Source organism: Populus trichocarpa, chromosome 2, assembly GCF_000002775.5.
Source record: "Populus trichocarpa isolate Nisqually-1 chromosome 2, P.trichocarpa_v4.1, whole genome shotgun sequence".
Classification (NCBI taxonomy): domain Eukaryota; kingdom Viridiplantae; phylum Streptophyta; class Magnoliopsida; order Malpighiales; family Salicaceae; genus Populus; species Populus trichocarpa.
Genome location: NC_037286.2, coordinates 6,808,229 through 6,833,809, shown reverse-complemented (window position 1 = coordinate 6,833,809; position 25,581 = coordinate 6,808,229). Strand labels below are relative to the sequence as shown.

Here is a 25,581-nt window from a genome sequence, read left to right as displayed (position 1 = left end):
ACAAGCAATTTTCTTTTTAATTATTCATTGATTTTTTTTATAATTATATTATATTATTAAATTAATTTAAATTAATGATATCAATCCAAGATTTTTATTGATTTTTTTTAAAAAATACTATCATGACTCGTAACGTCTAGCGAGACACCTATGACCTTTATCTTTCAAATTTTAATCAACCACAATTGTACAGTATTTGGGCAATTCACTCATTCAGGAGTCGAAAGGGGCTAATGGTGGGCTCCAGCTCATCTAATCTGAATAAATTTTACCCATCAAGATTCTGTTAACTTTCTTTACCTGGTCCAGAACCATTGTTATCACACTTGAGACATGACCGTGGCCATTAGAAAAAACAGAAAGAAAGAAAACATAAATGGTCACAGCAGACAGGCGACAGCAGTTCAGTGGCTTTTGCAACTTCAGCTTTACTTTGCATTCTCACTTCCGCTTCACAGTTTCGTCTACATATTCCCACCATGAGACCGAAAAAACTCTGTTTCTTCACCTTTACCTTCTTCACTTTATCTGTCCTCCGAGTTGAGTCAACTCAGCCACCATTCTCGTGCGACTCGTCAAACCCATCAACAAAGGCCTTCCCTTTTTGTGAAACCACATTGCCCATCAGCCAAAGAGCCAGGGACCTGGTCTCTAGGCTCACGTTGGATGAAAAGATTTCTCAACTCGTCAACTCAGCTCCACCAATTCCAAGACTCGGTATCCCGGGTTATGAGTGGTGGTCCGAGGCATTACATGGCGTTTCCAATGCAGGGCCCGGCATTCATTTCAACGATAATATTAAAGGCGCCACTAGTTTCCCTCAAGTCATCCTCACTGCTGCTTCTTTTGATGCCTACCAATGGTATCGCATTGGTCAGGTAAGACCACTCTAACAAAACCTTAATCTTTCTTACTTACTACTTGCGAAAATATTAGTACATAAGTTCTATATATTTTGACTTTGATTGTGTTATTTTTTCTTTGAATGTGCGAAGGCGATCGGAAAAGAGGCTAGAGCACTGTACAACGCAGGGCAAGCTACAGGTATGACATTCTGGGCACCAAATATTAACATTTTTAGGGACCCGAGATGGGGGAGAGGACAAGAGACACCCGGGGAGGATCCATTGGTGACAGGGTTATATGCAGCATCATATGTGAAAGGGGTTCAAGGGGATTCCTTTGAAGGAGGAAAGATTAAAGGGCATCTTCAAGCCTCAGCTTGTTGCAAGCATTTTACTGCTTACGATTTGGATAATTGGAAAGGCATGAATCGCTTCGTGTTTGATGCTCGCGTAAGTGTGTCTTGCCCAAATGGCCTTCACCCAATTTTTTATGTTCTGGCTTTCCTTTTTTATTTTGTGCCCTTTTGGAACTAAAATAAAAGATACTTCCTTGTTTCAAGTGCTCTACAATAACTTTTATTTGATTCAAAAGATTAGATTGGTGGATGATATCCTTTATTGGGTTTTGCAATTATGTTAATCTGGTCAATTGCTTTGCCGACATACTTCAGGTTTTGGAAATTAGCAAATGCCAGAACATAAAATTACAATTTCAATCTGTTGTAATTTATTCTAAGCCCTTTCTCCAATATATAATCCGAGCCAAAAAATTTTTTTCACTGCTGTAGGTTATTTCTTGGTTCTAGGATTGCATCAGTTTTGAGCGAAAATGTCTGAAGGCAAAAAAAAAAAAAAATCATTCTTTGATTCTTTTCTTAGTGAAGTCACCTTAAGACTTCCTGGCTATCACTGTAGTGTACTAGTTGGTGAACCGTGATTATTTTTTGTTTGTTTTTAAATCAGGTGACCATGCAAGATTTAGCAGACACGTATCAACCACCATTCAAAAGTTGTGTTGAACAGGGGAGAGCCAGTGGGATAATGTGTGCTTACAATAAAGTTAACGGAGTCCCTAGCTGTGCCGACTCCAATCTCCTGTCCAAAACTGCTAGAGCGCAATGGGGTTTTCGTGGGTATGTTTTAAAGCATTTCATACATTTGCAGTGCATATCCTTGTGAATGGTACGCTACTCCATTTGAAGTGTTCATTGGTGTCAATTATTGTTTTGTTCATTACCAAAATGTTTTAATAATCAGGTATATCACATCAGACTGTGATGCTGTTTCCATCATCCATGATGATCAAGGATATGCTAAATCACCCGAAGATGCTGTGGTTGATGTGCTTAAAGCTGGTATAGGACCTACCTCTTGATCTCCTTGCCTATGTCACAAAGTAGCATGTGCTTGTGTTTTCGGCTTTTAGGTTTGTGGTATTGGTTACATTCGATTCTCGACCCGTTAAATCTTATGGGTCCACCAGTAAAAGGGAGCCCGTAGGTGCGCACCGAAGTCAATGTTTATCGACAATTGGCCCATCACTCTCATCATTGTGCCCTTGTTAACTTTTCTTAGGTGTTTTGGATGCTAACTATTCTCTCGCTTCTTTTCTCTCTTCTGGCTGTATGTGAAAAAGATAGAATTCACATGCGGCATGTAGTCTTCAATCTGCAATTAGATAATTGACTACAATCACTGCAAATTAAGTTTTAGAGAACAAGAAAGCAATTACTTCATGTATTGTGTTGCAATCCCTTTGATTAGTAAAAGTTGATACTTATTTTTCCTAACACAATGTTACTTGTATGGCTGAGAGCTTCTAAATAGTAAAAGCTTAAAATGACTCCTAGACTCATGATACTCCTTTATCACAGTGTCTACTTTAACAATACAGTTCTATAAAAATGGATCAATAGGATGAGTTGGAAAAGCGATTCGACATTCTCAAATTATTAAAGTTCTCACTTACATTTTTGTTACAGACCAATTAGTGGATTCTACATATCTGTGGAATAATGGACCAGGATATTCCTAGTGTCAAAGAACCACTCAGCCTAAAAGCTTCAGCTATTAGGCTAGGAGAGGAACTGGGTTTATATAGTTTTCAGTAACATTTTCTTTATATTACATCCTTGACCCTTAGTAGAACAGAGATGTTGTTCGATCAGTTTAATAATGTTGATCATAGTTAACTTTTCTAGCATTCAATAAGAGTTTTAGTTTCATTTCAATCAGGTGGACCTTAGCAGGTAAACCAAAGTAGCCTTTTATTTTATATTTTATCTTTAAACTTTGTCTAACATACATGTACAGGCATGGATGTCAACTGCGGATCATACTTGCTGAAACATGCCAAAGTGGCAGTGGAACAGAAAAAACTGTCTGAATCCGATATTGACAAGGCCCTTCATAACCTCTTTTCTGTAAGGATGAGGCTAGGCCTTTTCAATGGACGTCCTGAAGGCCAGCTTTTTGGAAACATTGGTCCCGACCAAGTTTGCTCCCAAGAACACCAGATACTAGCTCTTGAAGCTGCCCGTAATGGCATTGTCCTTTTAAAGAACTCTGCAAGACTCCTCCCACTTTCGAAATCCAAAACCAAGTCTCTGGCTGTTATTGGCCCTAATGCCAATTCTGGGCAAATGCTTCTTGGAAACTATGCAGGCCCTCCATGCAGATTTGTGACCCCGCTGCAAGCATTGCAGAGCTACATTAAACAAACTGTTTATCACCCCGCTTGTGATACAGTTCAATGCTCTTCAGCTTCAGTTGACAGGGCAGTGGATGTAGCAAAAGGAGCAGATAATGTAGTATTGATGATGGGTCTGGACCAAACTCAGGAGAGGGAAGAGCTTGATCGCACTGATTTGTTGCTTCCAGGGAAGCAACAGGAACTCATCATCGCTGTTGCAAAAGCAGCCAAAAATCCAGTTGTTCTAGTGCTTTTTTCTGGAGGTCCTGTTGACATTTCTTTTGCCAAGAATGATAAAAACATTGGAAGCATTTTGTGGGCTGGTTATCCTGGTGAGGGTGGTGCCATTGCCCTTGCAGAAATCGTGTTTGGTGATCATAATCCAGGTAAAGTTATGATCGAAGTTTTAAAAGGAAAGGCTGTGCTTCTTTATTTGTCAGAAAATGCATGAGTGATGGAAAGTCTTATTTTATTCTCGAATCTTATCGTACTTTGGCACTAGACCTAGAAAGAGGCGGTTTCTTTTTGGGTCAGTAGGTTTTTTCCGAGAAACACGCTGGTGGAAAGTTTTACTTTATTTTTCGACATCTTATGGTACTAACAGTGAATGCATGATGCTATGTAGGAGGGAGATTACCAATGACTTGGTATCCACAAGAATTTGTGAAAGTTCCAATGACAGACATGGGGATGCGACCTGAAGCCTCTTCAGGCTATCCTGGCCGTACATACAGGTTCTACAGAGGCCGAAGTGTTTTTGAGTTTGGTTATGGCATCAGCTACTCAAAATATTCTTATGAACTAACAGCTGTCTCCCAAAACACACTCTACTTAAATCAGTCGTCAACAATGCATATAATCAACGACTTCGACTCAGTTCGTTCCACATTGATTTCTGAGTTGGGCACGGAGTTCTGTGAGCAAAACAAATGCCGTGCAAGAATTGGAGTGAAGAACCATGGAGAGATGGCAGGCAAGCATCCAGTTTTACTATTTGCGAGGCAGGAAAAACATGGAAATGGTAGGCCAAGGAAACAGCTGATCGGATTCCAAAGTGTGGTATTAGGTGCAGGGGAAAGAGCTGAAATTGAATTTGAAGTGAGCCCTTGTGAACACCTTAGTAGAGCTAATGAAGATGGCCTGATGGTGATGGAAGAAGGAAGACATTTCTTGGTTGTAGATGGTGACGAGTACCCAATTTCCGTTGTAATTTGATATGGAGAATGGGTTCTCAAAACTGAAAAGCCAGTATTTACTAGTTTGATGGTGTTGGTACCATGTCGGTGAACCCAGAGAAAGGGGTAAGGCACACACCCAGAAAAATAATATATTTCAGGTGTATATCGATAAATGTTACTACCTATGAAATAGTCATCAATTGTATGTGAATTTTCACTCTCTTTTCTTGTTTCTACTTTATGGTATGACTGAATTGGTAAAGTCGAAGCTCTCACGACCAAATTGAAGACCTTGGGTTCCTTTGTTTGAATATTTTCTCAAATTTTCCAAGTCTAGGCCAAAACTTCGACGAATTAAAAAAAAAAAACTTAAAATGCATGGAGAATTCATATATAGAAACATATTATTTTTTCATTTAAAAAAGATGTTGCATGTGTGCACGATAAAATGAATTTTTTTTACCTTTTTTTATTTTTTTAATTGTTGTTTGTTTATTTTTAATTATTTTTCTAGTTGAATTTTGTTTTTAATTTCATCTCTCGTCATTCTATTTTAAAATATTTTTATATCAAATTTAATGCACATTCTTTTAATTGATATTTCTTTTATTTTGGATCATTTTTTGGATTGTATTTTTTTTTCAATTTCACTCCTTAGCATTTTAATGATTTGAAATTTTTTTTGTTTTTTTTTTCCTTCTATTAGGATAGTCTTAGGCTCATGACCAAGGACATGAGTTTTGAAATTTAACACGGGTTGACTTTAGTTTTTTTAAGTCTTTTTTTTAAATTAATTTTTTTTCAATTTCTTCATTCAATATTTGATTTATTGGAAATTGATTTTTGTATTTTTTTTCTCTTTTCTACGGGGTTATCTCAATCATATATTCATAGTCACATGATTAACTCAGATTGACTTGGATTTTTTTTGTTGCCTTTTTAATTATTATTTTTTGTTTTGCCTTTCAACATTGAATTATTTGATAATTAAATTTCATAGTTTTGTTTAGTTTATTTTCAAAGAGGTTACTCCGTTATAATAATAAGGTTAATGATTTAACATGTTAATCCAGATAAACTCAAGTTGGGATTTTTTATGTTTATTTTTTTATCAGTTTATGTATCATTATTATATATATTTTTTGTTTGTATTATTTAAATGATTCATGCTTATTAAATATAATTAATTTAATAAACTGTTTTTTTAGAAATACTTATGTCCCTCAACATTTTTTTTCACGCTAAAAAAAACAAATTGGGTTGGCGCAGCTTAGCGCGGGCCCTATCTAGTTCATGGCTATTTCTACGTGCTTATTTGCACCTGCATCGTTTTGTTTCTGCTACTGATATCTAGTTGGCCTGGTTGAAGGTGGGAAAGGTTTAGGCCCTCATTGTCTAGTGAAGCCTTCAAGGCAAGCCTGCCGAGTGCCCATTATGCAGAGGGGCACGTGAAGGATTTATATCAAGTCACCATCCAGGGACCCAAACAACTCATTAGAGCAGATATAATATTTTATTTTTCATCGAAATTGCCATACCTCACAGATGCTCGGTATCAGCGTTATCACGAGTATTTTTCTCAAAATAGTACAGCAAAAAAATACTTCTCAAACTTACACAGTTAGCGCATCTCAAGGTAAAATCTTTACAATTGAGTTTTTCTGTCGTTTTGCTACCCATTTTCTTTATTTGACCCCTCAATGTGCTCTCTTGGAAAAAAAAAAAAAAAAAAAAAAAACGCTTTATCACTGACCTTGTTCCCGTTCCCTCTGTTCAAAAATAAATATCTCCATTCCCTCTGTTCAGCTCTCCTCAACAGACTCGCGGAATGAGACTCCAAAACTTGTGTCTCAGAATCCTCATCCTCATCGCCATCCACACTACTTCACTCCACTTATATGTTGAGTCAACACAACCGCCATACTCATGTGACTCATCTGACCCATCAACAAAGTTGTACCCTTTTTGCCAAACTAAACTACCCATAAGCCAAAGAGTTGAAGACCTTGTCTCTAGACTAACATTAGATGAAAAAGTATCCCAACTTGTTGACACAGCCCCAGCAATCCCGAGGCTTGGCATCCCTGCCTATGAATGGTGGTCTGAAGCATTACATGGTGTCGCCCTTCAAACCACGGTGCGCCAAGGCATCCGTTTCAACGGGACCATTCGGTTTGCCACAAGCTTCCCTCAGGTTATTCTGACTGCTGCTTCATTTGATGCTCATCTTTGGTATCGCATTGGTCAAGTAAGTAGCTTCATCTGCTAGACTCTCAATACCTGTGTTTCTACATTAACATTTTTTCCGATTCAGTTCCTGTAGCAAAAGATATATAGCTCCTTGTTACTTGGATATGTAGAAAAGAAAAGAAAACGAAGCTCTACATCCAAAAGTAATCGTTATTGATTTGTGAATGGATTCTTGAAGGTGATTGGAAAAGAAGCGAGAGGGATATACAACGCTGGACAAGCTACAGGCATGACATTTTGGGCACCAAACATCAACATATTTAGAGACCCAAGATGGGGAAGAGGGCAAGAGACACCTGGAGAAGATCCTTTGGTCGCTGGAAAGTATGCCGTGTCATATGTGAGAGGAGTTCAAGGGGACTCTTTTGGAGGAGGAACCCTTGGTGAGCAACTTCAAGCTTCAGCTTGTTGCAAGCATTTTACTGCTTATGACTTGGATAAATGGAAAGGCATGAATAGGTTCGTCTTTGATGCTCAAGTAAGTGATACACAATGGTCATGATTGTCTTCTTTCCTTTCACTGTGCGATGTTTAAAAAGAAATTGGAAGATCCCAAATTGGTCCAGCTGCCTGATGTGTTTAAATAGTTTTTAATCAGGAAAAAAAACACAGATTGGTGACGAATCAAGCTGTTGGATGCTGCATTATATATATATATATATATATATATATATGATCTTTAATCTGTGGCTATGTCATGTGTTTTAACTTCAACTGACAACTAGATGAATAATTCAAGGATATCTGGGTAAAGTGATCATTAAGCGACAGAAAATCTTTGACCATTCAAAAATATAGGCTTATCAAAAAATCTTTGACCAGTCAAGGAGAGAATATAGAAGTTAAAGAAGCACAGAATTATATATTGCTCAAGTTAAGGAAGTTGTTTCTACTTTTGTACAGTGGTTTATTTTCCTTTCTTAAAATTAATCAAATCTATATTTAAGATATTCATGTTAAAATGAAATTCTCTGCCGTTTCATTTACATGCCAGCACCTTTTTCTGGGTTTAGGTCACATTGCAGGATTTAGCGGATACGTACCAGCCTCCATTCCAGAGCTGCATACAAGAAGGAAAAGCTAGTGGGATAATGTGTGCTTATAATCGTGTTAATGGGGTCCCAAATTGTGCAGATTACAATCTATTGTCTAAAAAGGCCAGAGGACAGTGGGGCTTCTACGGGTAAGGAGATAAATGTTGAAAAGATGGATTTTTTTCTCTCTTTTAAGAAAAATGATCATTGGTGTTTTGTTCTTGGAAAAATAATCAGGTACATCACATCAGATTGTGATGCAGTCGCCATAATTCACGATGATCAGGGATACGCTAAATCACCAGAAGATGCCGTTGCAGATGTGCTTAAAGCCGGTATTGTGATTCTCTCCTTTTCCATGGCCATACTAGAGCCTGTACTTGTTTGCAAGTTAAATGAACATATCAAATAAGCAAAAATAGTGTAGATATTCAATGAACAAAAGAATCGTGTGGCCCGCAAGTGGAAAGATCCACCTTATTTGCATATCTGGTCCAGTGTGTTTGATTTTAGATATAACAGTAAAAATAAAAATAAAAAAAAGTCCCAAGGAAAGAATCCCTTGGACAATTGTACCACTAAATAGCCCTTTAGGCAAAGCTATCAATAAAGTGCAAAGGTTTTGCATTTTTCCTGAAACAGTGAAATGATCAAGACATCAAGGAACAGGTCTCAATTCACAGTAGCAATGATATAGGCTTGCATGTGTCACTACCAAACAGCCACAGCAGCTAGTTAAGGAACTAGTTTCAACTTTCTAATTTCAAGAGAAAAAACATATGGAGTGCATAACAAGTTGTGGTTTTTACTTGCCTGTCTTCTAATTTCTTAGACAAACAAAAAAATATTTCAGGGATGGATGTTAACTGTGGTGATTACTTGAAGAACTACACCAAATCAGCTGTCAAAAAGAAAAAATTGCCGGAATCTGAAATAGACAGAGCCCTTCACAACCTTTTCTCTATAAGGATGAGATTAGGACTATTCAATGGCAATCCCACTAAACAGCCTTATGGCAACATTGCTCCAGACCAAGTCTGTTCCCAAGAGCATCAGGCTCTAGCCCTAAAAGCAGCTCAAGATGGCATAGTCCTGCTAAAGAATCCTGATAAGCTTCTCCCGCTTTCAAAATTGGAAACCAAGTCCCTTGCAGTTATAGGCCCCAATGCTAATAATTCAACGAAACTTCTTGGAAACTATTTTGGTCCACCCTGTAAAACTGTTACACCACTGCAAGGATTGCAGAATTATATCAAGAACACTAGGTATCACCCAGGTTGCAGTAGGGTTGCATGCTCTTCAGCTTCAATAAATCAAGCAGTAAAAATCGCGAAGGGGGCAGATCAAGTGATATTGGTTATGGGACTAGATCAAACTCAAGAGAAGGAGGAACAAGATCGTGTGGACCTGGTGCTCCCAGGGAAGCAGCGGGAGCTGATAACTGCTGTAGCAAAAGCTGCAAAAAAACCAGTTGTTCTGGTGCTTTTTTGTGGAGGTCCAGTAGATGTATCTTTCGCCAAATATGATCAGAACATTGGAAGCATTATATGGGCTGGCTATCCAGGTGAAGCTGGAGGAACTGCACTGGCACAAATTATATTTGGCGACCATAACCCAGGTGAATTATTAAGTGTTTGCGCAGATTAATTTGATCCGATAATGGCATAGGAAAGAAGGGATGAATACTTTACTGCTAAACTATTTTCAATTGAATGGTGTTCATCTTGTTGCCATGCAGGAGGGAGATTGCCAATGACTTGGTATCCACAAGATTTCACCAAAGTACCAATGACAGACATGAGAATGCGTCCCCAACTATCTTCAGGCTATCCTGGCCGTACTTATAGGTTCTACAACGGGAAAAAGGTTTTTGAATTCGGCTATGGTCTCAGCTACTCAAACTATTCTTATGAGCTTGCTTCTGATACACAAAACAAGCTCTACTTGAGAGCTTCAAGTAATCAAATAACTAAGAACTCAAATACTATAAGACACAAGCTAATTTCAAATATTGGTAAAGAACTCTGCGAAAAAACTAAGTTTACAGTTACTGTCAGAGTTAAAAACCATGGAGAGATGGCAGGTAAGCATCCAGTATTGCTTTTTGTGAGGCAAGCAAATCCTGGAAATGAAAGGCCAATCAAAAAGTTGGTTGGATTCCAAACTGTGAATTTAAATGCAGGGGAGAATGCTGAAATTCAATATGAGCTGAGCCCTTGCGAGCACCTTAGCAGTCCTGACGATCGTGGTATGATGGTGATGGAAGAAGGATCTCAGTTCTTGCTTATTGGAGACAAGGAATACCCAATCACTATAATATTTTAGTGCTCGGTAATGATTCTTCAAACACAAGGGATTGCAGTTATGTGCTAGATTTTTGTTAGCGCATATTGGCTCCCAACAATGGATATCCCCTTTTAAATCCCTGGAATGAATAATATCACATTGGAACGATCTTTTCATAAAACACACTTTATGGTATGACTGCCATGGAACGTGTTTGGTAATTGGGATACAGAGGCTTTGTCAATGCACAAATAGAAGATCTCAGAATAGGCTTCTTCACTTCCATATTTTCCCAAATTTTGTAGTCCAGGTAGAAAGAAAAAAAAAGACTGATTTTTGGTTATTTCTGTTTATTCATATGCTTTAAAGCTGGCTGAGTCGAAGGTGCATGGGAGAGATTTAGGCCGTCATTGAACAAGGAATCACTGCATGAAGGAAACCTGGCGATCGTGCGTGGATTTAAAGGATTCATCTTTTTATTCAGGCACCATAACAGCTCAGAAAGTAATGCATAGCGCAGATATTCCAATTTTTCCTAAAAATTATCATACGTCACAGATCCTCAATATCAACATTATAGCGGGAATTTGTCCCGACAAGTTTAGTTCTACAGTAAAATCTCTGCCAACCAAAATTTGACTTCATGAATCTCAAAGCTCTCAGGAGGACACTTTTTTGAGAACCCATCTAGCAACCCGAAGACGCAGGATTCACTGCCCTCCAGTATCATTTGTACTCTGGCATAATCATCTCACTTTACATTATCCTCGTTTTCTCAGCAAGTTTCCTCAGCAACCAAACAAAACGTATTTGAGAGAGAGAGAGAGAGAGAGAGAGATGGAGGAGATGTAGGAGATGAGAGATGAGAGACGAGAGAGAGCTTGTGGGCGACTACTTTTGGGTTTGATTTAGGGTTGGGATTTGGAAGAGATGAGAGGCAAAGAGAGGGGGTTGATTTAAGTTAGGATTGGAAAGAAAATTGAGTATTTATAACTGTTTTTTTTAAGTGCTCCTCTCATATTTTTTAAATAAAAAATGAACAAAATTTGTTTTTTAGATTTTCTAAATGGTTAATTTGGTTTTTTATTTAATTTTTTAGTTAACTTTTTTTTGTTTTCCTGATTTAATTGGTTTTTCAAGTTTTTGCTCACCTCAACCGCTTCCAAGCATATATTATTGAGTTTTATTTGATTTTATTATTGGATTTTAACTTGAATTATTTTGTTGATTTTTTTTACTTGATAGGCTGTAAACTCAATTGTTGGTTGTGATTAGAATTTTATTATTTATATGTAATTTTTAAATTACTACAGTTTTATCGAATTAATAAAAATTGAAAGTTATAGACTTCTCTTCCTCCCTCTCCCTTTCTCCTCTTTTTCAGCTCCTACTTCCTAGCTTCTTCTTTTCTTCTTCTTTCTTTCCCCTCTTTACTTCTCCTCAAATCTAACTTTTCCAGCATCACTCGTCCTGAGGAAGTTGTTCTCAGACAGAATACCAGCATCGTCACTGGACCTTGTTCCTATAAAACTCGCTTAAAAAAGAAAATACAACTTATGCCATCTATTCATTTCTTATCAACAAACTCAAAGAATGAAACAACAAAAGTTGCGTCTCATAATGTTGAGTCGACAGATTCATCTCATAGTCATCCACAGCATCCTTACTCATATCCTTCGTCATCTGAACCACTCGTGTGATTCGTCGGACCCATCATAAAAAAACGTACGCTTTTTGCAAAACTACACTGCCTATAAGCCAAAGAGCATAATAACTTGTCTCTAGACTAACATCATATATCATTATATATAAACAGCAGAATAAGTTTTTGAGTGTTAAAACTTACGTGAAAACCAAAACCGAATTGCTTTAAGTTGAATTTTATCATGTACATATTAAATTTTATGTGATTAGTACACATAACTAATAGAATTTTTTTTTTAAAAAAAAAAGAATTAAGGAAAATTTATTGGAGCATAAAGAAATGCAGTCGATCCTTTCTCTCTAGAAGTTTAGCATGCCGACATGGTACACAATTCTTAGAATATTAGAATTGCTCAAGCTTCCTTGTCCTATGAGGATTGGGAGACACATCATTTATATGTATATCACTATTTGAACAATATCATTATATCACAACTTTTATTTGCTGCCTTTAAAGAGACGTAGGAGCACACAAATAAATTGACAACTAGGACTGAAGGAAAAGCTGCAAGGGGATACGGGTTTTTTTTAACAGTGGAGAATTTATTGCCATCAAAATTCAGGTATATTTGTCCAAAATACCTGTGATGAATAGTGGCATTGCAAAAAAATAATAACTGAAATGGAAAATAGTGATGCTAGATGAGAATTTCCCAGACAATTGGCCTGCCCCTGTATCTCTGTTTCACTGATTCTAAAGAAATGATTGTTTCATGACTAGCAGTGTGAAAAACGAAAGGTTATAATTTTGAAGAATGCAACAAAAATGTATAGAAGAGGGATTTCCCCATCACTATCTTAGACACATGTTGTAAGGTTTATTTGCCACAAGCCATAATGTGATTAGCAGAAACAAAATCAAAGTGTATGCTATTAGTACATGAGATTCCCTAGCAAGGGAACAGTAGCTGACACTTACAGTATTCCCACCACTTCTGAATGTGGCAAAAACAAACCCGGGGTCATCCCTTGCTTTCCATGTCATTGAAGGGACAGTTATCTCGCGTGTCCCATCTGAGTGAGTGTGATCACAAAATTCATGTGTATGAGCACTGAAAACAATCCTGCAAACAAGGGCAAAGGCCACAGGTAATCATCTTAAGAAGTCACTGTTTGATGCACTCTGGAAAAATACCAGAATGCATCGAGCATCAACAATACTAGTATATCTGCTTCATCTGTCCTTCAAACTCGAGATGAGTATGCGAAACACATTATCAGCCAATATTCTCTTTTCCACAATAAATGCAACTAGTATCCATGATCGGCATAAAGATTTGTAAAAATACCTTGGTTTAAGAGCCTGAAATATGTATTGCGTAGCATTTGGAGGGATTGTATGCCATAACTCATAGGGAGCACCAGTATATACCCTAAAGGAAACGTTAAGGAAACTTTAAGAAACAGAACTCCCAATCACGTAAGTTCAAGCAAGCAAATTCATAAGACAAAATAAAAGGCACGTGGAAAGGACTATAAACTCCCATCGGAGGACAACTAAGCATTGCAAAACTTTAGAAAACATGTGACTCCATATCTTGGCTATCGCTCAACAATAACACAGGGAGTTCAACATCACACTTGTACCTCCACGTTCAACTTAAAGTGATGAGTGCATAAACAAATATTGATTATATGACATGAAAAAAGTGTGCAAAACATCACTGTTTACATGACAGGATCCTATCACTATCAGCAGTGAAAACATGCGAAGAATAAAAATCCATTGATATCAGCATATGCAAGAATTGCACCCACCTGCTACTCTCTAATGCATTCAAGCCCTGACGTAAGGGCATAGGAGCTTTTCTAACAATATTCCCTTCCTTACAACCACCATTTTCCGCTCGATGCAATGGAAAATGAAGTAAGAGGACAGGACCTAATCCAGATGACACTAAATCCTTTCTCCGCCCGAAACTATCAGACGTTTTCGTAAATTCTCCACAATCACCCATTTCTTTCTCCGAATCCATCCATGAACCTATTCTTTCCATCTCTACAGCCTTCTCAACACTAAACCTCAACTTATTATTACCACAAAGCAATGCAACCGCGTTAAGGGAAACAAAACTAACATTGTCAATATCAAACGCACCACAACCAGATGAGTCTAGCCCCGGAAAACTCCTAGCTATCCAATAAACTGAATTTGAGTCGAGCCCACTACACCCTCCAACATCCATATCACCAAGAACAACATGAAATGGAAGTTCAATAAATGGCCCTAACATTCCATGAAACTGATGCAACACTGATACCCATTTACCCCTCGTCAATGTCGACCCTCTCGCCGAAACATCCCCGATTACCAGCAGCATGTCAGGCTTTAAAGAATAAAAAGATTTCTGCTACCCATAGAAAAGATTAGAGTCGATTTCTTCTTCTAATTAAACATCGAGATTAAAGTTTAAAAGAGAGAGAGAGAGATATGAATTGTCGTTACCTTGAAAACCTTGGACATGTAATAATCTCTAAAATAGAGGTTAAAAAAGCTAGTGTCAGATCCTAAGAGTAATAAATTCGCGACCAACATGACTTTCAAAACCTCATCGTTGTCGTTTTCCTCTTCAACGACATCGTGTTCCTGTTGGTTGAGATCTGTGTTGGGTACGATGTTGCAAGAAGGGATTGAAATCCAGTGTTCGTAAAAGAATAGGGAGAGGAATAGTAGGAGAGATAGGAGTGGTTTCCATGGAAATAATAGGACCATTGTTGTTTTGTTGGGAGAGTAACACGGGGAGCTGAAATTTAGGGTTTCCGTTGGAAGCCATTGCTGTTGATTTTTTACTGTTTTATTTCATAGCCATTGCAATTGTTAGAGATTGGGATTAGACTTTTGACTTCTGTGGATTTCACATTTGGTGCTCTCCGTTACCGTCAACTTCGTCAGGTTTCAGCCTTTTCTTTTAAAACGGGCTATGTGCGGGTTTTATTATCTGCGGACGGATTCACAGCCCTGGACATTTGATTTTGGGCCCGGGCCTGCAATGTTAATATCCAATCTACTAAACTTTGGTGGGGATAATTACGCTATCCTTATTACGAGTATTATTATCAGATCAGGTCGTTTCTGTGCAGGGAATATGACGAGAGGCGAAGAAACAAATAAAAAATTTTGGTAGCTCGACACGCAATATAAAATTTGAGGGGGGGAAAAAAGAATTTACAAATTATTCTCTTAGATATACTCGATATCCATTTTACGCGGGCATGTCAAATTATTGTGGCCTTGCTGGTAGCATGTTGGACGTCTCATTTTCATACTTTTTCTTGACATTTTGTTACAACAAATGAGTTGGCTCTCCAATCTCACACTCAGCATGGCATAGAGACTTTCAAAAATTAATAGCAAAATTGAAACAGTAAATCTTTCATTTAGTTTTTAAATAAATTAATAATATTAAAACATACACGGGTTACAAAGATTTAAAAATTTATTTGTTTCTTTGTTAAGTAATCGCCGATGATCTTCATATCTAATTTTAAAAGTAAAGTTATCTCTTTGTCACCACAATAAAATGTCATGGGCTTATATACTACAAGTATAAGCTACCATGTCTTGCCGCTATGATAGTATTTCACATCAATTCCTTAAAAATAAATATGTTTTTTTTTACTAAAATAATTAATACCAGTAATTCATCCATTAAATGGCAAAAACAAACCCGGGGTCATCCCTTGCTTTCCATGTCATTGAAAAAAAAAATTGAGAGAGTTTGGAGACAAAAAAATTGTTTAAAGAGAAAGTAGGACAAGAGAACAAGAGAGTGAAATAAAAATTCCCCACATACAATCCTTCTCCATTTACTACCAGAATTCACCAAGCATCTAACTACCGCTCCTCACATCAATCACAGCCTGTCCTTTGACTTAGGGCTTGTTTAGAATATGTGTGTTAGATATTAATTTTCAAGTTATGTTTTATTTTGAGACATATTAAAAAAAAAATATTTTTAAAATTTTATTTTTTACATTAAAATAATACAAAAATATTTAAAAAATTAATTTAAAACTAAAAAAATAAAAATAAAAATTCAAAAACACAATACCAAACAATAGTGCTCCAAATCTGCTCAAAATCAAGCCATGACAGTCCCAATTAACCAGAACCAATAATAGCTTATCCTAGCTCAAATTTCAGCTTGCAATCTCGATCAAAACCAAGTAGAATCTTTCCCGAAACAAACCCAAACATCCTTTTACCCACAAATAACCCAGCCACTACCAGCAAAACCAGACAAACCAGCTCCACCATACCCACAGCTACGCCAAGACCATTGTCCCCATCTTCAACAAAAAAACCATACCCGCTGACAATCTAGAAAAAACAACGCAAGCCCAAATCTTCCAACTGAAGCAGTCATGACATCACCATCTCCCCCATCCACCGCCGCCAATAGCAGGTCTGGGAAAATTAAAGCTCGTGTTTAAGAAAGATGGGATCAGCACTGCTGGGAATTCTAGCCAAATCAGTGATGACGCTGGGGTTGTGTTGCTCATGAAATGAAGTGTTGTTGTGCGCAAGGGATCACCCATTTTTGGTGTATTCAGGACATATGCTATTGTTGGTGCGGATCCTGCCATCATGGGTGTAAGCCTGGTTGTCGTAATGCCAGCTGCAGCGAAGGTTGCTGGTTTAAAACTTGAGGACGTTGAACTTTTTGAAATAAACAAGTCATTTGCTTCCTAGTTGATATATTGCCGCAAGAAGTTGGAGATTGTTCCACAAAAGATCAACGTCAATGAGGATGCAATGGCCATACGTGTTTGATGAGGTGCAATGTGGTTTAGGCAGAACTTGATATCTCTGAGCCCATGGAGCTTATGAGGTCTTCATAGATATTATGACAGTCGCAAAACCACTAGCTGAAAGTCTACCCATTGCTGTTACTTTGGTGACTGAAAGAGTTGTTTCATCTATAAATTATGGTAACCATGAAAGTAAACTTGGCTGAAATTCACATGTATAAGAAATCCAAGGTCTTTGGCTTGTTATCGGAATTGAGTTGATTGTCCTAGCCTAAAAAAATCCCCTTTCCAACCTGTAACAGAAAAGAGTTGGTCCCGTGTATTAATCGCTAAGAAAGAGAAGAAAAAAAAATGGTGGAGCTATGGAAAAAAAAATGGTGGGACTTATACCTCAATATTTTTAAAGCTAGCTATGGCATGATCTCTCCAAATTTTCAACACTATTTATGGACATTGGTGGGTATAAATAAAAGAATTGTTATGGCGCCGGGATACAAACTTCTCTTTGGAAATAACAAACTTCTCTTTGGATAGCATCTCAATTCTAAGCTAAAGCCATAATTTCAAGATAAATTTATTTATTGCAACAAAATTATAAAAGTGTATTAATATTGAGGAGGCATTTGTTGACGATAAGATTTCAACAAGCCTGACTCCATAATCCAAGATATTTATGATTGAATAAATTAAATTTATTGGATTTACACCATAATTAATTTAAGAATTCAATTCAAATACATTTCATGATTTTTACTTTAATATCCTTCTAACTAAGGGTATTTTAAGTAATTTCCGTATTGATTTTTCTAAAATATCATTTAGATAAAGACATCTGAGATAGATTGTACTTAGTATATCTATAATAGACAACAGAGTCATTAAATCAACAATAATAAAAACAAAAAACAAAAAAAGGACAACATGCAAAGAATAAATATCAAACACAAATATTTGAAAGCTCTCTAAAAAAAAAAATCAAGTTCATCAATGAAGCAAAGGATATAAAAAAAATAGAAAATCAAAATCATTTTTTTATCAAGTAAAATGAAGTTAACATGTCAATTGATTAAAGCTTTTATGATTGTGTGGATAATCTTTATCTTTATCAAGTCCAGTCATTTATCAAATCAAATTAAATTAAAATCTTACGCGGTTGAAACTTTTAAGTTTGTGTAAATAATCTTTATCGAGTCAAGTTAAGTTCTTCATCAAATCAAATCAAGTTAATATATCACACGATTAAAACTTTTCAGACTCATATAAATAATCTTTGTCTTCATTAAATCAAATCAAATTAAGATTTCGTACGGTAAAAATATTTGGACTCGTGTAAATATCTTCTCATCCAAAACAAGATCCATATTTAATTGTTTATCATATAATTCGTGTATGTAAAGAGCACCTAAAATGAGTTTTCACCTTTTTTATAATTAAATTTATTATTGTAATGTTGACATCATTTTTAACTTATAATTAAATTTATTATTGTAATGTTGACATTATTTTTAATGTATTTTTCATATATAAAACGTTGTATGTACACTACCTTGAACAAAAAAATAAAGATAAACCGAACTTGAATAAATAACATAAAATTACTGCACTGTATCGTGAAAAGAAGAAGATCAAACAACAAATTTATACAAATGGTACAGGATTCATTTTAAAGACAATGACATGTTTTGTCCAAAACGCCTCATTTTTTGTTCTTCTAACTAGACATTCGGATTATCCCTTTTTGCCTCGCCATATTTTTACTCTCTCTCTTTCTTTCAATTGCTCCTGAAGAAAAGCTCAGGGTTTATAATGGATTGTTCTTCCTTCTCTCTCCCGGTTACAATTATTATTAATTATGGGTCGGTGGACTATTTCTATTTCAATTTTTTTTTTCAAAGTGTAATTATTTTATTTATTTTAATTTTTATAGTTGGTTTTTTATTTTAAAAAATATTTTTAAATAAAGTCCCGCTCTTGTCACGTGTCATTAAATAGTGGCCATGTCAACATTTGATATATAGACCCTAGTGATAGTGTACTTAAACATAAGAAAAACCCACATATTTATCTCTCAAATATGTAAAATAAAATGTGGTGCACTGGGATTGAAAATTAATAAAAGCCTGGGCTGTGAAATTTAATTTTCTGGCTGATAAATGGAATTATGAAAAATAATAGGGTATTTAAAAATGTAATAACAATTATTTTTTAAAATATTTTTTGTTCGGAAAACAATTAAAATAATATATTTTTAAAATTTATTTTTGACACGAGCACATTAAAACGATTCAAAAAACAATAATAAATTAATTTAAAGTAAAATATAATTAAATTTTAATAAAAAAATAGATCGGAAACTCACTTTCCATCACCATTAAAATTTAAAAAGATGGTCGGAGTGGTATAGCTGGAATGCACTAATTAAGAATGAATACAAGAGATAAAGAAGATGAAGTTCAAAAACTTTGATCTTAAAACTCACAACTGTTTATGTAGCCATGAGTTTTGATAATTTAACGGAGTCGAGGGTAAAATGGCAGTCTTCCTGTCAATTACGATGGTAAATCGTCATTAAAAGATATTAGCTCCAAGGATTGGTGGATCAAGTTGATGCTAAACCTTAACGTCGTTTGGTGGGTGCCACGTGTCTCTGAGCATGCATGTATTTAATATATGCGCAGTTAATCCTTGTAGTTTACGAAGGATAGACTGGGCTAACCTAGGATGTTCAACCCCAACCTATCCTCCAGGGACTCCCTTATGCGTGTAGGCAAAAAAAAAAAAAAAGAGCTGGTTTTCTCTCCGCTCGGGAGAGTCGTATTTGGATAAAGAACTCTCTTCACAGATTTATAATTCACAAGGACACATGTGCACTCGGACTACATTACATTACGACCCGTGTGGGCTTTTTAGATACAGTAGTTTTAACAAAATTTAAATATATATTTTTTAATATGATAATGTGAAAAATAAATTTTTTAATATATTATTTTAATAAAAAATACTTTTAAAAAACAACACTATTATATTCCCAAATATTTTTAATGGTTTAATTACATCACTTGGATTCCGTCGGCTTATCTTGAAACCACACTCTTTATTGGTTGATGCTAATAAACTGTCAAGGTTGTTGCTAACTTTTCTTTGATTTTAAGAGCTCCAGAATTGTCAGCTAGGACTGGGGAGGTTAAGTTACAGCATATTTATAGAAAGATATATATAGGTATAGGAAAATTTATTGGTATTTTCGTTAAACCTAAAAAATATAATTGTTTTGAGATTTTATTTATGAAAATAATTTTTTTTATTAATATATTTCTTGTTTATTTTATGGTGTTTTTAATTGGAATTATTTTTTTTAAAAATATTTTATAATTGTTAAAGCAAGTTAAAAAAATATAAAAATAATATATTTATATTTTGTGTGATTGAAAACTAAAAAAAATCATAAATATAATTTAATTATGTTCGTAACCGTTTAAAATTTTTAATAATACAACACTAATTAATTTCAATTGAGTTTTCATGAAAAATTTATTATTAATTGTTATAAATCTATTAAAAACATGTATTACAATGCCACAGGGATTAAATAAATATATTAGGACGCTTCACTTATTTTGATTAAAAAATAATTTGGAGTAGAAGTTTCTAAGAGTTATAGGTACAACATCCACGATTGGAACTTAAAAACCAGAATTATACCCACATGGATTCTCAATGAGACATTCCAGCTAGAAACAACGACACACGGTGATGAAAGGAAGGGAGGAAAGCAAGAAAGAACAAATAAGAAAAAGAAAAAGAAAAAAAACACTATTTCACCTAACAATCCAGTTTGACTAAATACAAATAAATAAATAAATAAATAATGACCGCAGTCGAGTTGAATTGAATATAAATTTGCTCTCCCTTTTGGATACTTGTTATTCAAAGTTTAACGGACGATCATTCTCCACGTCACATTGACCTTTAAGACAATCGGAAAGTCTTTGGCTTAGCTCGACCTACCGGAGCACACCACATAGAGGCGAAGGAATTATGGGTATTGACTTTGCAAACTGCAATTACTGACCGAGTCAACTCTTCCGAGTTAGGTTGAGACTTGAGAAGGTTCAGGGCCTGCTAAACTGGGGCCTCCAATCCCCGCCAAGACCCTTTTACTAGTTGTTTATTCGTTTTCTCTCGTTGCATGTTTTATTATTGTGTTTAAAAAATCTTTTTATAAATGCTCACCAACCATGCAGCGCCATCACCAAACAATATTATGGTATTTAGTCATGCCACTAGCGTAAATTTTATCTAGTGCTCACCAGCCCTTCTTTGTGGTTAAGACTTTTTTCATCGTAAGAAACCTCTTGGAAACGCTGTGTAAATAAACAGTGTTTTATAAAAGTTATTTTAAAAAATAATTGTTATTATATTTTCCAAATACTCCCCGGTCAATCCAACTTTACCTGGACTAGCATGTATTGAATTGTAAGATGCCTACCAGATATATTATTTAGATAATAAAAACATCAAGTTTTTTTTTCAAAATAAAAATATCAACGACTCGACCGAGTGTACGTAGTCTTTTTAATATGTAAGTTTGTTAAGAAGATTATAAATTTTTAATAGGTTATATATTTTTAACAACAGCAAAATCACAAAGGATGGGTAGAAATTAGAATTGAACAACAGCAACAAGTGACTTCTTGGCATGTTGACAGGTTAGGTTGGGTTCATGAATTAAACGATATTAACACGAGTATGTGATATAATACGGATTAAGATGTGGTTGATGATCCGTACGTGTTTATCTATTTTAATTTGAGGTAAAAAAACGTTATTGGTCCCGTGGTTTGGGTTTTAGTTTCAATTTTGCCCCTGTGATTTCTATCTTAGTTTGAATTTGCTTATATTTGTAAATACAAGAAAAACAATGAACAAAACGAAATTATAAGGATAAATATGATCCAAAAACCTACACCACAGGGATTAATCATGTATTCCACTCTTAAGTTCGCAAAAAATTTAGATAGGACTGAGATTCTTTCATGTTCCTTAAACATGAATTTTATACCCGTTAAGTTCCAGCCTTTGTAATCTGTATTAACGACCAATTCTTGGATCAAAGGCTTGAAATTTGAATTAAAAAGAAAGAGAGGGGGGTAACTGCTCTCTTTCATTTTGAAGATTAGTGCTAAGTGATAGACAGGGTCCCGCATCACATCATGTACCTATCCTTTTGTCTTTTCAACGTAAAAAAGATGTTAATGTAATATAGGAATTTCTTTTTAAAAAAAAACTAAGACATGAGTTATTAACTCAAATAGGTTTAATAAATTTAGCTAATTTAAATAATATTAATAAATTAATTAATAAAATAATAAATAAATTAGTAGAAAAACCAAACAAATATTTTTCAAAACAATAAAAAAAATATTTAAGTAAATCTAAATTAACTTATTAACCTCGAAATCTTGAAACTAAGATTGAGATAACCCCGTTGGAAGGACAGTAAAGAAAAAAAACATAAAGACTGGATCTTAATAAATTAAATTTTGAGTGAAGAAATTGAAAAAAAATATGAAAAAAAAATCAAAGTCAACATGTGTTAATTTTCAAAACTCATAACCCTAGTAATGAGCTAAAACCCAACCCCATTGAAAGGAAAACTCTAAAAAATAACCCGACAAAATCTTAAATCAACAAAATATCAAGGGGTTAAATTAAAAATAAAATTCAATTAGAAAAAAAACATTAATAAAAAAAATGGAGACTGGATTTTATATAAAATATAAATGAAACCAAACAATAAGGGGTGAAATTGAAGAAAAACTTTAATAAAAAAATGTTAAAAATAAAACAAATAACAATTAAAAAATAATAATTAAATTAGATACACAAAACAAATGAAACGATACTTTTATATATTAACAAGGATAGGAGGGATAAAATAAAGAGGAGGAGAAAAAAGTCAAGTAGAGATCTACCACTACTCCGTCGTGTATATATGTAACATCAATGGAAGATTACACCGAGACGGATCCAATGTCATGTTAGAAGGCTAAAGTAGTAATTTTACCATGCAAAAATCAAGAAACGATAAATTTAGCCCTATATAATAATTTAAAAACAACTGTGTTGTGGTAAAATGATAATTTGCCCCCAACACCTAGTTACATGGTTTTTTATCTAAAAATAATTTTTTAATTATACTCTAACAATGAACATTATTCTAAAAATCATGTCAATACCAATGTATGGAAATTTATTTATTTTTTACGCACCCATCGCACCAGTGACCATAAGAAGTTCACGGTGGGGTTTTTCGGAGGGGGGGCAATCCAAATCTCACTGCAATCCTTACTCGAAAAATATGCATTACGTGTCCCGGATCGTTTCTTCCCACCCCATGATTTATAATTTGACTTTATATTTTTTCCATTAAAATGGTTAATCAGTTCCATACATATTTGAATTTTTTTCTTAACAATCCCAATATTTCAGGATGTAAGTCAAATCATGGAATCTAAGAGTGAAGCTAATTAATTGTTATAAAAAACTCCAACAGTTGTGGGAGAATCGTTTTAGCAAAAGCATTCTTCACGTTTTTACATTTCACTGTTCGTTTTTGTTGTGTGATTTTATTATTTCGTGGCTGAATTAAAAGGTGATTGCTTTAAATTTATCGAGGAATAGCAAAATTAAAATAAAAGGATAAATATTTATATAAGAAAATAGGTGTTAGTTTTGAAATTAGATTAAAAATTCACTTTAATCTTTCTACTTTTCAAATTATAAACTCTCCGTCTCAATACTTGTTGGAAATTCAATTTTAGTCTAGAATTTTTTTTTCTCATCTTTTAGTTTTTAAAGAGAAAGGAGAGAGAAAATAACTTGATTTTAATGGTAAAGAAAAAAGTGTTAATTAATACTGATTCTAACTAATAAAAAAATAATTTTAGTATCAATAAATTTTATTCGACGATGAAAGTTTATTTCAGATGATCTTTGCCCTTCATCTTGCCTAAGATGACATACTTGAGCTCAAAGTCCTTTTGTTTTATTTATGATTGATTTTGAGTTTTTTAATGGGTTTTTGAGGTTATGATAGGTTTATCATTGTGTTTATATTGTTTTATAAATGTTTTTTTTATTAAAAAAATAGCTTAAAAACTGGTTTTCTAAGTGAAAAAAAGCGACAACCCAAATTTTTCAACCACCACTAGAATGTGTTTGGTATTGCGATAGTTGTTGTGGTTGTGGTTTGAAAAAAGTAGTTTTATAAAAAGTATTTTTAGTTGAGGTTGATTTGAAAAAATAGATGTTTGGTTAAAATTGTGGTTGAAATTGAGGTTGAAGAAAAAATAGTTTAATGTGTTTGGTTAAGAATGCTTTTGAAATTGAGATTATAAAATAATTTTAAAAAATATATATTAATATTGATGGTTTTTAATTTAAATATTGTAAATTTAACTATTATTATTATATCATGAGTTCCATTAAATTTTTTAAGAGCGCAACAACATAGGTAAAATATAATCAGAAATAAAATTAGGATTATGATCAAATTCTGCAAATATTAAGTTATCAAGCGAGCTCCGTCTAATTTATGTAGTGTCATTGAATAATATTTAACACTATTTTTTCGAATAAAACACAATTAAAAATTAAAAATATTTTTTTTATTTTGTTAGATCGGACCCGGTTCAATGTATTTTTAACGTTAAACCGGACCGGTTCGGCCGGAACAGTGGAGCATGCTCCACTGTTCATTAAAGGAAACCCATGAACAGTGGAGCTAGCTCCACTGTTCATGAGTTTTCCAGCTCAAGAAGCAGCAAATTGCTACTTCTTTCAAACTTGTGGCCGTGCCACAATTAACGGTAGGCCCCACCAGTAGAAATCTGCTATGAAAGCATTACCAAACGGGTGAATTGCTGTGGTTGCTTCAAACGCAGAAGCAACCACGCAACCAAACATCCTCTTAAAACTAGAATATAGAAAAAGCAGGTGATGCTTTCCTTGCATATTTTTTTCAAAAAGTTTTGAGGCAGATGGCCATAGCCAGATAAAAAAAATAAAGGTCTACATGCTCGAGCCCTTTTCAAATGGATCAACGTGTGTGGGCCTGACCTATTTCTTTCTAGTTTTTTTTTCTATTTTTTAAGTGGTATTTTTTTAATATGCATGTCTTAATTATGTTTAAATTAATACCCTAATCTCTCTAGTTTTTTAAACTTTCTATTTGATATATTTTAAAATGGTGGGTATTATTATTTTTAATTACTTTACATGTATTTGATTTTTAAAGAGATTATTCTAATTCATTTATAAATTCTTTTTATGTTTTATATAAATAAAATTTATTTTAAAAAATACAAGATATTTATTTTTTTGATAATTTTTATAATATGTGCAGTGTTGCATAATATTTTTTACCTTTGATTTTTTTCAATGGATTCCATGAATGTATTTATTTCTATTGTTATTTAATTAAATAAAAAAATTAATTTAACAAACAAAGTTATTAAATACAACTGAGTAAATGCCCCGTACTGTAATATTAAATATATTGATTTGATTTATATATTTTTTCAGTTTTGTTTTCAGTTATTGTTAATTACTTTTTATTTTTATCCACTAAAACAGATGATTTTCGATTTATTTTATTAAATACATGTATAAACCTTTTGATTTACACTTAGAATTTTTTACGTCAAAAAAACATGTTGAAAAAGTTTGTATATCTATTTTTTTATTAACATTTTTTTATTTAACTGACAGTATAGCACAAATCAAATAGTTAATAAATATGATAGAATAATATAAGCTCGGAGGATATCTCCTCTAAC

At 34.3% G+C, this 25,581-nt stretch overlaps 3 protein-coding genes across 6 annotated transcripts; 2 read left to right on the top strand and 1 right to left on the bottom strand.

The window, feature by feature from the left end:
- The first annotated feature begins 321 nt into the window (after positions 1-321).
- On the top strand, positions 322-4,977 carry LOC7463208 (probable beta-D-xylosidase 7). The gene is made up of 6 exons (XM_002302249.4): positions 322-878; positions 996-1,295; positions 1,809-1,978; positions 2,103-2,200; positions 3,159-3,923; positions 4,163-4,977. Exons 1-6 carry the CDS (start codon positions 480-482, stop codon positions 4,750-4,752), a joined length of 2,322 nt encoding a protein of 773 aa, XP_002302285.2. The 5' UTR covers positions 322-479; the 3' UTR covers positions 4,753-4,977.
- A 1,229-nt stretch (positions 4,978-6,206) lies between these two features.
- On the bottom strand, positions 6,207-14,874 carry LOC7463207 (uncharacterized). 4 transcript variants are annotated; one of them, XM_024595306.2, is made up of 5 exons: positions 14,436-14,873; positions 13,748-14,337; positions 13,279-13,362; positions 12,909-13,053; positions 6,207-7,535 (listed from the first exon to the last, which is right to left on the bottom strand). In XM_024595306.2, the coding sequence occupies exons 1-5, from the start codon at positions 14,700-14,702 to the stop codon at positions 7,497-7,499; spliced, it is 1,125 nt and encodes a 374-aa protein (XP_024451074.1). In that variant the 5' UTR covers positions 14,703-14,873; the 3' UTR covers positions 6,207-7,496. The 4 variants fall into 4 exon arrangements, with proteins under 4 accessions (XP_024451074.1, XP_024451075.1, XP_006386400.1 ...); XM_024595307.2 differs by having other exon boundaries at positions 6,207-7,032; XM_006386338.3 differs by lacking the exon at positions 6,207-7,535 and having other exon boundaries at positions 12,716-13,053.
- Positions 6,544-10,466, top strand: LOC7495143 (probable beta-D-xylosidase 7). Its single transcript, XM_024595305.2, has 6 exons — positions 6,544-6,963; positions 7,144-7,443; positions 7,979-8,148; positions 8,237-8,334; positions 8,853-9,617; positions 9,738-10,466. The coding sequence occupies exons 1-6, from the start codon at positions 6,544-6,546 to the stop codon at positions 10,322-10,324; spliced, it is 2,340 nt and encodes a 779-aa protein (XP_024451073.2). The 3' UTR covers positions 10,325-10,466.
- Positions 14,875-25,581: the final 10,707 nt, after the last annotated feature.

Coding starts and splice junctions, on each gene's coding strand:
- LOC7463208 (XM_002302249.4), top strand. CDS start 480: ATGAGACCGAAAAAACTCTGTTTCTTCACCTTTACCTTCTTCACTTTA. Junction 1,296..1,808: donor GCTTCGTGTTTGATGCTCGC/GTAAGTGTGTCT, acceptor TTTTTAAATCAG/GTGACCATGCAAGATTTAGC. Junction 3,924..4,162: donor GTTTGGTGATCATAATCCAG/GTAAAGTTATGA, acceptor GATGCTATGTAG/GAGGGAGATTACCAATGACT.
- LOC7495143 (XM_024595305.2), top strand. CDS start 6,544: ATGAGACTCCAAAACTTGTGTCTCAGAATCCTCATCCTCATCGCCATC. Junction 6,964..7,143: donor TTTGGTATCGCATTGGTCAA/GTAAGTAGCTTC, acceptor GGATTCTTGAAG/GTGATTGGAAAAGAAGCGAG. Junction 8,149..8,236: donor GGACAGTGGGGCTTCTACGG/GTAAGGAGATAA, acceptor AAAAATAATCAG/GTACATCACATCAGATTGTG.
- LOC7463207 (XM_006386338.3), bottom strand. CDS start 14,702: ATGGTCCTATTATTTCCATGGAAACCACTCCTATCTCTCCTACTATTC. Junction 13,363..13,747: donor AATGCATTAGAGAGTAGCAG/GTGGGTGCAATT, acceptor CGTTTCCTTTAG/GGTATATACTGGTGCTCCCT. Junction 13,054..13,278: donor TTTCAGGCTCTTAAACCAAG/GTATTTTTACAA, acceptor CCTTGTTTGCAG/GATTGTTTTCAGTGCTCATA.